The sequence below is a fragment of the Telmatherina bonti genome, assembly GCF_933228915.1.
Source record: "Telmatherina bonti genome assembly, chromosome: 24".
NCBI classification, from domain to species: domain Eukaryota; kingdom Metazoa; phylum Chordata; class Actinopteri; order Atheriniformes; family Telmatherinidae; genus Telmatherina; species Telmatherina bonti.
Window position 1 is genome coordinate 12,265,953 of NC_136633.1, and position 16,775 is coordinate 12,282,727.

The 16,775-nt window shown below is 38.7% G+C and overlaps 1 protein-coding gene across 1 annotated transcript in view; it reads right to left on the reverse strand.

The window, feature by feature from the left end:
- LOC306774097 (inactive dipeptidyl peptidase 10-like) overlaps positions 1 to 16,775 on the reverse strand; it is a gene marked incomplete at both ends in the record, with an annotated part of 129,441 nt that overhangs the window by 12,036 nt on the left and 100,630 nt on the right. The window contains 7 exons of the mRNA XM_079264080.1: positions 3,598 to 3,656; positions 4,073 to 4,172; positions 4,640 to 4,694; positions 11,348 to 11,413; positions 11,500 to 11,628; positions 14,003 to 14,072; positions 14,243 to 14,341. Of these exons, the coding sequence (XP_079120206.1) occupies positions 3,598 to 3,656; positions 4,073 to 4,172; positions 4,640 to 4,694; positions 11,348 to 11,413; positions 11,500 to 11,628; positions 14,003 to 14,072; positions 14,243 to 14,341 (578 nt within the window). The remainder of the gene's footprint in view (positions 1 to 3,597; positions 3,657 to 4,072; positions 4,173 to 4,639; positions 4,695 to 11,347; positions 11,414 to 11,499; positions 11,629 to 14,002; positions 14,073 to 14,242; positions 14,342 to 16,775) is intronic.

Consider the following 16,775-nt stretch of genomic DNA (forward strand, 5'->3'; position numbering starts at 1 on the left):
GGGAAGTGCAGTTTTATGCACTTCCGCATAGGCTTCACTTTTAACTGCCGGAGGCTCCGTCCATCTTTCATATATGGTCTATGGTTCACATACAGGAACAAAATCTAAAACTGCAAACATAGTGCAAACTAGTGAAATCCTGGACGAATTGAGATCCAGATCTGCCCAATAGGGACTGTATGAAGACTTCAGGACCTGCACCTGAACGATGACATAACCTGCCAAACCAACACCACTGTGTTAATCAAGTAAGCCTTATTAACTCCACTCCCTTAGGGTCCTGAAAACAATGCTTTATCCCAGGAGTTGCTGCTGTCTTCTACAGACGCTGGCCTACGGCATCCCAGTGTGCTTTTCCAGCTGCACTGCTCAAGAAAAATTAGCACTAAAGATGATTGTCATCACAGAAGATCAGCTGAGCTCTCCTCTCAGAGGAGTTGCACGGGTCCTCTATAGAAAAACCTAAAGCATCCTGCAGGACACATCCCACCCAGCACATTACCTGTTCCAACTGCTACCCTCAGGGAGGTGGTACAGGTTAATGGAAGTCACAGCAAACTGGAAAACTGCACATATCCCAGGGCTGTTGGAATACTAAGGCAACGCTGAAGATCATACTTCTTTTAAGCTAACAGTGTAGTCGCTATTTTTAGCTGTATAAGACATGCAATCAAGTATATTTTCAAACTTTTAACTGAGCAATATGACATGAAATGAAAGAGGGGGCTCAGCCTTATGTGCAGGAACCATACATATCTTCATTTTGGTCACCAGCTTGGTAACACATTGCAATGGGATGATGTCAACCAGCATTTGCTGTAAGTCAGATAATGAGGCTGCGCTGACCACTTGTCATCTTGGGGTAAAGAGTTCGGTCCCAGACTGGAGATATGGGATTGCTACTGGTAGCAAAATCTCATCTTGAGGTCTCTTTGCATTGAGCTCACCTCCAATGATGACAAGCCTTATTTTTCTAGTGAGGGAGATGACATCATCACACTACTTTTATCAAAAGCTATTGGTGCATTGATTAGCAAAACGTCCTCCACATCTAATTTACACTTTGACCCAACAATCTGCCTCATCACTGAACATAACATTCCTCCACATCTTGCCAACACCATTAACAGTCATACGGTGAAGGGCAGTCAGGAACAAATCGGTATGTTGCGTCATCACCGGTGTGACGAGTCCTAATTACCTCATACCAATCTGCTACCGGCTGATGACATGGAAACACGGCTATCAAATACTGATGAAGATATCTTATCTGGAAATCTTAGTTATTCTGTTTTTCATATTAGACACATTAAGTAAGGGATAATGCTCTTTGAGGTGTCCATTATCAGAAACGAATGGATGTCGCAGAGGTGTGAACTGTCTGATGCTAAGTGGATATTGGACACCTCGAAGGGCATTATTCCGCTCATGCCATGGTCACTGAAGGGAAAAACTTGTAATTAGGACAGATGGTCAGAATGGCTTGAGCAGAAGTTCTTGTGTCCTGCTTCTAAGTGACTCTGGAATGAGAACTACAAAAAGCCAAGGCTGTAGCTCAAGAGAAACAGCAGTCGTCCTTCAACTGGAAAGTTGGGAGCCTTCCCCTGACTAAAATGCCGAAGTGTCCTGGGGCAAGACACTGAACCCCAAGCTGCCCTCCGATGTGCCTATCGGAGTATGAGTGTGTTGAATGAGTGTGCGTGTGAATGGGTGAATGTGACAAGTAGTGTAAAGCGCTTTGAGTGGTCTGCATGACAAGAAAAGCGCTATATAAGTAGAAGTCCTTTTACCATTTCATTACCATAACCCCCTGCAGGAGACTGTCATCATAAGCATAACAATGTTCCCAGATGGGACTGGGGAAAGGAATGTATATAAGGGTGCATTCACATCAGGATAGTCCACTAGACTCGGCGCAGTTTTAGGGGGGTGTAGCCATTCGGACCGAGATTGCATTCACATTGCATTTTGGTCAAACAAGCCAAATCATTAGAATAATTTATCCTCTTTCTCACCAAAGGTGGCGCTGCACTAGTATTTAGCAAAAAAAAGAGAACAAGACCTACATGAAGAAGAAAAGTATTGCTGTTTTGGGTTTTTATTTTGTCTTGTGCAAGTATACTGCAGAAATACACTGCAACAATGGATGCAGTGACTTGATATTTACTCAAAATATATGTTATTTCACATGTTTTTAATGGTAATCATACTGACTGACATGAACCACGTAAAATGACGTCTACAGCTGGGAGAGGGTTTTATTTTGTATGGACTTGGAGCTTCATTCTCTTCTGGAGTATTTCAGAAATTCAGAGGTGGAAATAGATTGGAAGCTTGGAGAACTTGCTTACCGGTACCTGCCTTATGTTAAAATTAGCTTGCCAGGTATGTTCTTCATGCTACTGTGTAGCTCCATACCTCTTAATGTGTTAAATTAACATACTGCCCACCATATCGACTTGTCGTTCTGTGTGCTATATGTTGCCTTTCCTGATTAAATGTCTGTTCTCAGTATTGGATTTTGTGAAATTAATTTCTAAATAAACGCAACTTACAGTCCAGTGCGACTTATATATTTCTTTTTTCCTCTACATGATGCAATATTTGATTAAGTTGACTTACAGTCAAGAGCAGAAATGACTGTGATCAGTTCAGGACAATTCATTCAGATCAAATTACAAAGAACCATGTCAGTCTAATATTTAACAGCTGAGTTTGTGCAAACCATATAATAAAAAATAACTGCTTGGCTTAGGAAACTGTGCTGTTGCTTCATTTTATAGCGGTAGGGACGCTTACACTGCTTGATGCTTTGTGCCAGAGAGCATCAGCCACCATGTCAGACTGGGGGGATGTAAGTAAACCCCCCCCAACAATAAAGTTCCCACTGCTATTCAAACAGCCAAGACCAGAACAAGTAATTCCAGAAAGCCGTACGACTTTCCTCCCTTCTGGTGTTTGCACTGGGTCATCTAAAGCAGAAGGAGCTTCTTTGGCAATGGCAGAGGATTTTTTCATGGGTGCAACCCACACACTCAACTCTGCATTTTCAGTCATAACCAAGAAGCATTGGGACGACAAAAAAATTAAACATAAACAGTATAAACTAAATCACTTTATTAATTGAATGTTCTCGGATTGCTGGTTAAGTTTTGGAAAGGACACTCCATGCCCTGAACCGGGCCACAAACAGGCCTTATTGTAATGTTTTCATAATGCAATAAAGATTGAGACTCATGTTCTAAGTGAGTGGTGTGCAGATTAAAACCAGATTAAACCAAAAGACTCTGCAAACACAGAAAGACGAGGATGTGGCCTCGGCAGACTGTAATTAACACAAGTAAACAACGTGGAAACTTCAGTCACATTGATTTGCAACATGCTGTTTCCTTTCACTGCAGAATCTGCAGTTCTCAGCTGCAACACTGACAATCACGACCCTTTACTTCCCAAACCGGATGCTCACGTTGTGCTTTGTTGGGCGGTCCTTTCATATGAAAAGAAAACTTAGATTTTATAGCATCTTTAAAGAAAAAGAAATGCAGGAATGAACCATCTTTTGCAAAAGAAAACAAAGCTAAAAAAAAAGAAGCTTACTTGGTATCTGCTCTCTTGGGTTAAAGCAGTGCCAAAGTATCTCTCAGAGAAGGCTGAGGCTGAAAGCAAAGAGATTACCAGATTAAGTTTCTTCCTTTTACGTTTAACAAATATAGACAAAGTCTTGGCATTCATAATTAATTTAAACGTCTTTTAACCATCATAAAAAAAAAACTCCAATTCCTTTTTTTTTCTTTTGCTTCAGAGGCTTTACAGTTTATTACAACGTTAACATGCACGGCAGCGTCTCCTCAGATGTACAGGAGTCCGAACTCTGAGGAGAACTTTTCATCTTTCAGTCCAATAAGCCGGAATTCCCAAAAGCAAAACCACGAGATAATTTGAGAAAAGATCACGTCGGATCATGTAGGATAAAAATGTAATGAAGAAGAAAATAACAAGAGTTGCTGCTGCTGCAGCAGAAGTAATAAACATTTTTATACCCCTGCAGCATGCAGGAGGGATCTCTGCTCACCGTACATGGTCCAGTCGGTGACTGGAGCCTGAACCGCCGCACACCTGATCAGTCCCTCCGTTGACTTCAGCATCATTAGAGTGAGGTAACCGCCGTATCCCTGCAGAAGCACACACACACACACACACACTTCCTTAGTAGTCATCACACATGTATGTTGAGCTGTGCAGAAAGCTGAAGTTTGTACTAAAGGAGCTTTGAGTTTAAACTAAGCTCATTTTGATGCAGAATTTTGATGCATGATGTGATTAAATAATTGTAATCTGCAGAAATGCAGCATAAATTACAATGTTTGTAAATCCTGAACCTGCAGCCTGCTGATAACACCTGGTCTGCTTAAAATGTAGATCAGATAAAGTGGCAATGAAACTAAAACACTTTAAACGTCTCGCAAACCCCAGGAGGTGCTTTTATTTAAATGCTTTGTTGGTAGGACGCGGATAAAAATCTGAACGTGGTCTAATTTGCTTTCGAGAGGATCCTGATTAGGAATTGCTGAGTCATTTATCAATGCAGTAAAAGTGCTGCGACGGAGATGTGAAGGTCTGTGTTGTCTGATGGACGGACCTCTCCGAAGACTCCGACACGACTGCGATCGATGAACGGCAGCCTCACCAGGTATCTGCAGAAACACAAGACGTTTTTACAAGGAGATCATGAAGGGTGGCAAAGATTTTTCTTTTTTTTCTCAGCTGGAGCTCCACCAGTCAGGAGGTCAGAGGCTAAATCCAGAGGGAATTACTGACAACCGGGCTTTAAAGGTGGAGTATGTAGGATTTTCAATATTTTAAAAATAAATTAACTAATAAAATAACTACAATCATAATTAGAACATGTAGGTTCCAGTCTGTCCATATTTGATGTGTTATTAAATTACAAGTTTAATTAATGACAAATGACAAAAAGCACTTTTTTTTTTTACTGGTAGGCAAACATTTAAGAAGGGTCTTTGTCATTAATTACACTTGTAATCTAATTATGATTGTACTTATTTTTTTAGTTAATTTTTTTTTTTAAATATTGAAAATCTTACATACTCCACCTTTAATGTTGTGACAAATCGTGTCAGTGAGAATCAAGGAGGGAAAGTAGGATGTTAGTCTAGCAGGACATCAGTCTGTTGGGATGAATGTGGTAACCAGACCTAGACTACAAACAAAAGACAGACTACATGTGCAAAACAGATCTGCCCGAACGGTACTGAAATGTGATTTCAGGACAAATATCACCACAATGCATAAGAAACTTAACTGGTTGTTGGTCAAAGACAGACTCATATTCATTGACAGTTGTATTTAGAAATATATCTGTATTAAAAGTACGTGTTAATTTATTTAATAACTTTACTTTCAGTGCTGGAAATCACAAATATACCACAAGACATGCAAAAGATGGAAATTTTAGCTTGTCTAAAGCCAAATCAGATGCCATAAAAAGAACTGTTATGTATAGAGGAATAAAAATATGGAATTCTCTACAGAAGAACATTAAATTAACCACTGATCTTAAAAACTTTAAAATGTTATTAAAAGACCATTTTCCTAAAAGTACAGGTATCTATATAAATCATAATTATAAGGGTTTGGTGATAAAAGTGTAATAAATACAAATGTATGTGTAATAGAGTAAACTAACTGATAATGTGGATAGAGGTGTACTAGAAGAATTGTAGTAGTAGTAGTAGTAGTAGTAGTAGTAACTTTATTTCGAGCAGATGAACAAAACCAATACCAAGATGTACATATACATAACCAAAAAAATATATATATATAAGCTCGAAAAGGAGTGGGAAGAAGAAAAACTTATTAAATCCCACCCCTAGATAACACAAATCAAAACCTTACAATACAAAGGATTACCAACAATGGTAAGGGACAATAATAAATAACTTAGTATTGTTATAACTCATCTTCACTCAAAAACAATATGTAAATAGACTGTAATATAAATAGACTGTAATACAATCATAAAGATTGTATTAAGCAATTTCTCTAAGTGGTGTTTATGTTAATAACAAATTCATTAACTTGTGTGTATTGTCCCTTAAAAAGGTTGGCTATTAATATGAACCTGCTGTTATTGGAGACAGCTCCCAACAACAGGAACACACTCTGTTTTTGAGTCTATACTGTGCATTAAAATAAACAAGGTTTTGGTGAGTCAGCTGCCAGTAGGGGGCGCCCTCTGGACAACCGATCCACTACTTGCCAGCCCTGATCTGATATTTAAAATGTGCATGACCATTCATGTATGGAAATGTAACTATTAACATCATCACCACTACATACATAATCACAACAATACTGTAGTCTTGAATGAATGAAAGAATACTTGAGCATCACACTTATAACAACATTATACTTATAAATAACCCTACATATATTCCTCTGCATTATATTTCATCAATACCATTGCTTTATACTTAGCTTTAAATTGATAAATAGAAGAGCATTGCTTAAGTTCTCTCCCCAACCCGTTCCAGAGTCTAACCCCGCAGACAGTCACACACATACTCTTTCTGGTGGTTCTAACAGGTGGATATTTGAAATTATTACATTCTCGTAAATTATGTTCTCCTTCTCTTACTTTGAACATAATTTGAATGTTTGCTGGCAATGCATTTTTACTTGCCTTATACAATAGCTGTGCAGTGTAAAAGTTTACCAAGTCATGTAATTTAAATAATTTTGATTGTAGAAATAGTATGTGTGTGTGGTCATAGAATCCAGCTTTATGAATGGTTTTAACTGCTCTTTTTTGAAGTTTAAAAATTGATTGTAGGGAAATTATTACCCCAAATTTCCACACCATAACTTATATAGGGCAAAACAAGGCTGCAGTACAACAAGTAAAGGGCTTTGGAATCCAAATTAAATTTTACTTTATTCATTACTGCAATATTTTTGGAGATTCTATTCTGTATGTGTTGGATGTGTGGCTTCCAATTCAATCTATTGTCTATAATAATTCCTAAAAATTTGTTTTCCAACACCTTTTCTATTGTTACACCATTTATTTTTATTTCCAGTTCAGGATTTATGACATTACCAAAAATAATCATTTTGGTTTTGCCTAAATTTAGTGATAGCTTATTAGTATCCATCCATCTTTTTATTTTTTCTAATTCATTATTCATTATATTTATTAATGTGCTATAATTGTCATGGGAATAGAAGATATTTGTGTCGTCTGCAAATAATATCATTTTTAAAGCTTTAGATACATTAAAAATATCATTAATATATAAAATAAATAATTTTGGACCAACTATGGACCCCTGCGGCACTCCACAAGCAATGCCACGTCTCTCTGACTCATGATCACCCATCTTCACGAACTGTTCTCTCTCTGTTAAATAACTCTTGATCCAGTGCCAAGCTACTCCCCTTATGCCATATCGTTCCAGCTTTTTCATTAAAATTGAATGATTAATTGTGTCAAAAGCTTTCTTTAAATCAATAAATATTCCAGCTGCATATTTTCTTTTGTCTACTGAATTTGTAATTTCTTCTACCGCTTCAAGTATAGCCATTGTGGTAGATCTGTTGGCTCGAAAACCATACTGGCCTTCATTCAAAATTTTACACTTGTCAATGAACTTTTCTAATCTCTTGTTGAAGAGTTTTTCTAAAACTTTTGAAAACTGTGGGAGCAGAGAGACTGGTCTGTAGTTTGTGAAGATGTGTTTGTCACCATTTTTAAAAAGGGGTATGACTTTAGCAATTTTCATGTTTTCAGGAAATGTTCCAGTCTGAAATGAAATATTACATATATGTGTTAATGGTTTTTGAATGCCATCAATTACTTTTTTGACAATTTTCATATCTATGCCATAACAATCAGTAGACACTTTATTTTTACATTTATTAATCACTCCTTTAACCTCCTCCTCACTCACATCTGAAAGAAAGATGGTTTTGGAGTTCCTTTCAATAACTGGATCATCTTTATCATTAGGAACTGGAATTTCTGATGCCAGATCAGGGCCAACATTTATAAAAAAATCATTAAATTTATTTACAATATCGTGCATATCAGTGATATCCCTGTTTTTGTCCACAAAGTAGTGTGGATACGTGTCAGTTTTGGTTTCACCTTTTATTAACCTGTTGAGTATGCTCCAAATCCCTCTAACATCATTTTTATTCTCATTCAGTATGTCTGCATAATATTTTTTCTTACATTTCCTTATTATACTGGTTAATTTGTTTTTATATTGTTTATAACGATTTTCTGAAGCCTCTGTCCTTAGTTTTAGAAACTGTTTATATAGTGTATTTTTCTTTTTACATGCATTTAATAAACCGTTCGATAACCATGGACATTTTGCATTTGTTTTAGTTTTTTTGCACTGCCGCATAGGACAATATTTATCATAGAGTGAACAAAATAGTTGTAGAAAGTTATTATAAGCTCTATCTACGTTACCCTCCAAAAGCACATTGTTCCAGTCTTGCCTTAATAAATCACATTCGAATTCAGCAATTGCTTCTTCTGTTCTTATTCGTTTATAGATAGGATATTGTGTTTTTTCACCTCTTGTTAAGTTATTGTCATATAATGCAAAAACAGGAAGGTGATCTGAAATGTCACAGATCATTAGTCCACAAGTGTTAATATGTTCAACCTCATTTGTAAAAATGTTGTCAATAAGAGTTGCACTGTGAGTAGTAATTCTACTAGGTCGAGTAATAGTTGGGAATAAACTCATACTAAACATTTTATTCACAAATGCTTCTGTTGCTGCATGTTTGTTGGGATTCATTAGGTCAATATTATAATCACCGCATACAAATAATATTTTGTTGATATCTGAAAAAAGTTTTTCCATCCATTCAGTAAATACCTCAATACTTGAACCTGGTGATCTATATACACAACTTACAATAATATTTTTCCTTTTTTCAGAACAAATTTCAACAGATATACATTCAAAAACCTCATCCACTTTTAATGACATTTTTTCAATAATATTATATTTTAATTTATTGCTAACATATATTGCTACTCCACCACCAGTTTTGTTAACTCTATTAACACTATGAAGGTCATAACCTTCTAAGACAAAATTGCCACTTTTATTATCCTTAAACCATGTTTCCCATACCGCTATAATGCTAAATGGATGTGTCATTTGCAGAACATATTCCTTAATTGAAGTGTAATTTGAATGCATGCTTCTACTATTGAAATGTATAATAGAAAATGATTCCTTAACATTGACATCACTGAATTGTTCCTCTGAGTAGTATTTACATTCGAAATTGTTCGGTGAAAAGAACATTTTATCTGCATCTATTTCATAATCTTGATCATGTTCATTAAGATCAGCGATATCAAATGTATTAAATTTCAAGTGTTCATTGTTCATAGTAGAATTGTAATCCTCCATCGCACTCAGTAACGTTAGGTGTGTGATAATTTTGTGTAATGTACAACAGTTGCAATTTACCTCGTGTCTTTGTAATCATCTCATTCGTATTTACTAAGCTCCTCCATGCTTCTAATGACCAAAACGCGGGCATCCTCCGGTGGACCATTGAGCTTAATAAACACCTTACAGTTAGTCACCCAAGTGTTTTGTATTTTATTAAGTCTCCTCAGATAACGGGCTTTACGCGCAAGGTCTGCATTTCTCCTTGTTAGATGGTCGTTCAGGAAGACATTAGTCCCCTTCAGTTTTCGTCCTTGCTTCGCAAGCGCAACTTTGTGTTTCCTATTAGTAAATCTCAAGATGACGACTGGCGGGTCATTCTCATTCCTCCTGGGCAGAGGGTGACAGGCCTCGATCTTATCCAAGTCCAGCGAAATTCCTTTGGACTCGAGAAAGGACACCACTTGTCGTTCCGCCGATGACATGTCCGCTTCCTCGGGCTCTGTCCCAGTGTTTACAGTTACTGCCCTGGCATACGACCGGGGCTTGATCTTCAACCCGGTCACGACGACATCATTAATCCTGGAATACTGCTCCAAGTCTTCAACTCTCCTTTCCAGGTCTGCGATCTTCTTGTCCTTCTCTGCGTTTTGCAGGCGCAGTTGCCGGACTTCCTCCATCAAGCACAAAAGTTGCTGTTGCTGATTCTTTATTGCTGTCGTTTCCCCCGTAATAAAGTTCAGTGATTTCTTGATTTCTTCCACATCATCCCCCGTTGAAGTTATTTTTGAGTCAATGTTCCGTTCCTTTAATGCTGCTACTTCAGCAGACAAAACATCAAGATACTTTTTGACTTCCTCCACGTCCTCTGCTGCTGGGTTCTTTTTCGGCGGCATCGTAGTTAGGCAGCGCTAGCGGCGTGTTGGCGTTCACAGGTAGCGTTAGCTCGTTAGCTTGAAATAGATTAAAATTGTATTATAGATAAAAAAAAAATATAGGTTGATATCCAATTATGAGTAAGCATATTTCTGTGAATGAATAATTTATATGATAGGATGGAACATGAATAGACATGACATGCATTTAGTATGTAAAAATGGATGTAAAGAGATGATTGAAATATGTAAATATCTTGTATTTCAGAATTGAACTGAAGTGCTGATGTGCTGTGAAACTTTTTACAAGTTTTTGTTTTGATGTTATAATTGTGCCGGACCCCAGGAAGAATAGCTATAGCTTGCTACGGCTAATGGGGATCCTAAATAAACTCAACTAAACTACAAATGCTCCCCTTTGATTGGGGCCCCTAAAAGGATCAACAAGGTAATACAGTTTAATTTGTTTAGTTTTTGTCAGTGGGTTCAGAATAAGCCCTGATCATCAACCCTCCTCCACCGTGCCTACTTGTTGACTTTAGGTGTTCGGTTTCCTTTAAACCCGTTTTTATGCATTATGACCAAACATCTCCACCTTGACCTTATCTGTCTAATCCACGTTGTTCCAGAAGTCTTGTTGTTTGTTCTGATGTAGCTTTTCAAACCTAAGCCCTGCTACCATGTTCTCCTGCAGCTCTTCCAAACAAGCCAAATTTGCTCAAACTTTTTCTAATTGTGCTTTTATAAATTTTAACATTTCATATGCTAACGGAGGCCAAGAGAGTCTGAGCTTCACCTCTTTGGTTTTCAGCAGTTTCTCTGACGTTTGGACTGAATTTGCTGGCATCTCCAGTCCTGGGAATCATTTATCTGTTTGTCGATAATTATTTGAAAGACTTCATCGTTTTGCGTTTCAAGTCTGGTTTAAATGGGTATTTCAATTAAATTTAAAATGTTTAATATCTCTGAAATGCTAACAAAACCGTCCAGACTGCAATAAAAAAGATGCAGATGTGTGTTACATACTCCAGAGCTGCTATCTGGTCGTCTGCGTCCACCGTGCCGAGCCTCTGGTGGACCTGCTGTAAAACCCTGTGGAAAGACAAACACCATGAAGACAGGAAGTCTAATCCAGAGCGTTTTTTTTTACAATAAAAAAAGCTTCTGAGTTTTTGCACCTTTGACCTCGGAACCCCGACCCCCTGCCGTCGAGCCGCACCACAATGACCTGCTCAGATCCCGCCAGCACCGAGTCCCAGTCCAAGCTGAACTCCTCCGTCACCGCCTGCACACCTGGCGCGTTGCCGCTGTCAGGACAAACACCAACTTTATTCATACACACTCATGGACACACACTTGTTTGAGTCTTTTTCCATTTTTTTTTAATAATTGTAAACAGTTAGGAGGTATTTTCTGCTACTTTTCCACTAATTCACCAAATTTCAGAGCAAAAAATGGCCTCATTATTGGAATAATTCTTTTTGGATTGAAATTTGCTCCCTTTTTGAAGAAAACATCACTGAAAAGTGAAGCTGTGATTCTAAAGGCTTTTTGGCCTCTAAAGGCTCATTAATGCTTGGCAAAAAAAGACAGATGTACGGTCAATTCGTCCGTCTCCTGCATCTGCTACGCGGGTAATTTAGTCCATGTTCAAGGGGCTTAGCTAGCCATGCAGAGATCGGAGCAATATCAAAAATTTTAAATAGAATAAAAATAAAAATAAAAAACACACAATTTGGCTCACTTAAACTTTATTATAACATGAAAAATTTGTGGTTTTAGGAACTGAAACTTCTTGTAAGAATAGATGAAGTATTCATATCCATATAAGACATATCCATATGTTTAATGAAACCCAGACAGAGTCCAAAGACACACACTCAATAACTGTGTGTGCCACTGAGCTTTAGATGGAGCCTTCTGTTATCCTGTTGAGTTTACATTGTCTCGCACAAAAGTCCAAATAAATTGCATTTATGTTTGCTGCCCAAAATATTATTTAGCATCACAAGCAGCATGAATTTAGGGTTATTTTCCAAATTAACACTTCAAATATTCTTTATTTCGTGCCCAACAGAATTATAAAACCTCTATTTTCCAGAATGACCACATGTACAACGTAATATAGCTTTTATTCTCCTACAGATGCTGAGCATCTTCACATCCCAAGCCACGTCCCACTTAGTATCAGTAACATGTACATTAAGTTCCCTGAGCCATCTTTGTTTTAAATGACCAGTATTTCCAACATCGTGTTGTTTTAGTGCATTATAATACACACTTACACAATAAAAAGGCCAGTAATGGTAAAAAAAACCTGAGATTTTCTTAATGTCATTCAAGTAAAAGTGTTGCAAGATGAAAGATCTTAGGTCTTAACCCTTTATGGGGCAAGTGACTATTTTTGATCACTTCGTTTTCTTTCATATTCAACATGAAACTATAATTTTTTGTTCAACAGAATGGAGGTCTTGGTACATACCAGAAAGACAATTTTAGGTTAAAATTTCTCATTTCGAGGTATTTCATTGTTCGCCCTTATAAAGCAGTGATCCTCACTGTTAATTAAACAAGATACTAAGACAAGAGGAGAGCCAACACCCCCCAAAAAAGCATTCCTTTTTATATACAGTCTATGGTTCCCACGCTACGTATCCTGCTACGTTGCCAAATCAGTAACATTCAGCTTTTTAGCAAGGGATGGTTATCCTAAATATTGCACGGAGTAACGGCATTCTTATGCAACATTATATGGTGAAAATACAATAAAGCCTCCAGAATGTGGGTGTTTCTTTTCCAATATATATACGGAGCTATCGACGGTGCAGCTCTTTGGCGGAGTTCGGTGCAGCTGAAATCCGCCAAAACTGGCAACTTTGACAGGGTCAGTTAGGGCCATTAGGACAGCAGAGTTTCTGCAAGCAGCCTGCAGCTCTTGTTTGTGGAGAGAACTGCAGCGTTGAGGATCATTATAACTTGTTTAGATCGCATTTTCATGCAATGAGGAACACTGCTATAAAGGGTTAATGCAGGCATTTTACTGAAATCTGATGTTTTTGCCACCATTTCAATGACATTATTCCAGTCTGCAGCTGAGTGTGAAATATATGTGACCCTGAAGGGACAAACATGTGCTGAAGGACACAGCGTCGCATGCAGCATGCAGTGTTTATGAAGGCACGTATCACTTTCAGAGTTGTTGTTGGATTGTCGGTGGATGAATTGGAGTCACATGGAGCCTTATTTATACATTCATGGTTTGTACCACAGTTTGCCCCCATCAAAGATTGCATAGCATTTATGTTTGCTAGGTAGGTTTTAAGAATCATAGTTAGCATTTTGAGACACTGGGACTGGTGAGATCTCAGACTGAGGCGTTTCCATTCTTCATTTTTTGGCAATTGATGAGCTGTCTAGTCATCTCAGAGCTCGTCTCCATCAAACACACCATGTTGAACGCTCCTTTCTCCCCCCCAGCTGCTTCTCTAGGATGACATTGCACAGAGAGCTCCCTACAGTCGCTGCTATTGTTTTGCATAATGTATGTGACAGCCTGTAACAACAAAGAAGCAAAGTGTTTCATTTACAGGTGTCCTCGCTGGATTTGACCTTTGCTGTTCACAGTGGTGTGATCAATGTAAAGGCAAAATACGCAAATGCAATACCATAAAGAAGGCTTACATAATGAGGAGAAGGCCGTAGAGGAAGGACTCGGAGAAGTCAGGAGGATAAATGAGCTTCAGAGGCAGCTCTGCAGGAGGAGACAGCAAAACGTTAGCAGGAAGAGAGGTGGGGGAAATATGGTCAGAAGCAGGATGGTAGCCAAGCAGAGAGATACAGCCTCGTGTCATTCACACTCTGAGGCGCTCAGTTATCTCATGGATCTCACACAGCTGTTAAAAGCTGATCTTTTTTTTTTACCAAAGTTGTCATTCGTGATCGTCTGGATGTCGGTCAAAGTCATCCTTCTGGAGGCCAGTGCAGACACCATGGGAAGGTTGTTTTCCAGGATGAAATATGCTGAAAGTAACAATTAGATGAGGAACACAGCTGTTATTTGTATTCAGCAAACACAGGAGTTGTTTGGTGTAACGACAGATGTTACTTAGTTATTTTCATGGCGAGTTCAGAACCATGTTTGCAGTGTTTTCGACTGAATGTTTACCAGTGTGCTGAATCACTGATGATTAGCTTGTAAAAGTTGTAAAAAGTCGGCACTGACATGGACTCTAGCAGAGATCATCGATTGAGGGAAAAAAGTGAGACATCTGCTTTGAAATGCAAAATTGATGCAGAAATGCAGAACAGCTACAGAGACAAACAGGAATGGGGTTTATCTCTGGATGTAATACAGTAAAAACTGTTAGGTTATTTATGTAAATAACAAAAACACAAAGGTAGAACCACTTTCAATATCAAAATTATTGCGCCGTCTTTATTTATTTTGCCTCTTAAGGATGGATGATGCATCTAAACCAGTGGTTCCCAATCTTTTTGTGTTCAAGGCACACCAAGTGACAAGTAAAAATCTCAAGGCACACCTTTTGTGTCAAAAAGCCCCTTAAGAACACGTATAACCACTTGTATCATGTAAACTAAGAAGCATGTGTGGATATACGCCTATGGACTGCTAATACACATATTCAGTTATTTAATCAGCCAAATTTCAAGGCAAGAACGCAACATATTTAATGATGGAGAAATGGTAAAAACAACTTGCTGAAGTTTAAACTGAGCATCAGAATGATGAAGAAAGGGAATTTAAATGACTATGATGTAGCATGGTTGTTGTTCTGAGTATTTACTGGGATTTTCAGAGAAAGTCTGAAGAAGAGAGAATATCCAGCGAGCAGCAGTTGGCTGGACCAGAATGTCTCGTTGATGTCAGAGGTCAGAAAAGAATGGACAGAATGGAGATGATAGAAAGAAAGAAACGCCATTCGAATCCCATCTCTGAACAAACGACACACGCAACCTTGAAGCGAATGGGCAACAGAAGTCCACACACACTGATGATAATGTAATGGAGTGGGGGATATTTTCTTGGCACCCTACTTGCCCCTTAATACCACCATAACCTTCCTGAGTATTGCTGCTGACCATGTCCATCCATTTATGACCATAAGAGTGTCCAAAGTCGGTTCTCGAGGGCTGTTGTCCTGTAAGTTTCCAATGTATCCCTGCTCCAACGCATCTGGTTTCCATTATTTGGATCCAACAGACTGTGATGTTCTGCCCAATGGCTGATTAATTCAAGTCAGGTGTGTTGCTATAGGGATAAATGATTCTTATAGTTAGGATATGAGCATCTCCTGAGTTGGAGTCGGGATGTCTGCATGTACGGGACCCAACTATCCAGGTTATGCTCATTGCTCTTATGGTTATGGGTAGTCTAGCCAACCTTTACTTATGTAGCAATGGGGATGTTACCTGATGCACTGAGAAGTACCTTGATCCATTTCTCGAATGTATTCATGTATAAATATATGACAGTATTGCCGTCTCTAACTTATTTCTCCTTTTTTCCGCAGGTCTTCCTGATTAAGTGCAGTTGTACATGTTGATCTGTCTTTCCTGTCGTCTCCACCCCAACCAGTCGAGGCAGAAGGCTGCCCTCCCTAAGCCGGGTTCTGCCGGAGGTTTTCTTCCTGTTAAAGGGGAGTTTTTTCCTTCCCACTGTCGCCGCGTGCAGCTCAGGATGGGGGATTGGATCGAAGTCATGACTCGATGCAATCAGTTGGTTTCTATTATAGGATATGTATGAATTAGCTTGAAATGATGTGTATGTAAAGTGTCCTGTGACAACATTGTAGTGAAGTGCCGCGATACAAATAAAGCTGAATTGAATAAATGGATTGTGGCCCAAGAGGACTGGAGCTGGACACCCCCGTTCTTATGGATACTTCCAGTAGGATAATACACCATGTCATCCATTCATTTTCCGAACCGCTTAGTCCGATTAAGGGTTGAGGGAATCTGGAGCCTATCCCAGCAATCATTGGGCAAGAGGCAGGGTACACCCTGGACAGGTCGCCAGTCCATCACAGGGCATGCACCATGTCACCAAGCTCAAATCATCCCCAACTGTTTTATTCAACATGACGATGAGTTTAATGCCCTCCAATGTCCTCCACAGTCACCAGATCTGAGTCCAACAGCAGCGTTTGGATGTGGTGGAACGGGAGATTCTCATCATGGATGAGCAGAAACTGTGTGATGCTTCATGTCAATAATGAGCAAAATCTCTGAGGAATGTTTCCAATACCTTGTTTCACATATGACACAGAGAATTAAAGCTGCTCTTACGGTGAAAGGGGTATGGGGTGTCCGGTGAGTGTTTAACTCATTGGCTGCCTAAGTCATCCTTTGACATCTTTTCGAATCTAAACGTTGACTGTCAAAGACATGAAAACGGTCAAAAGACGTCATTTGCAGTTTCTGTCTATGGAAAGCC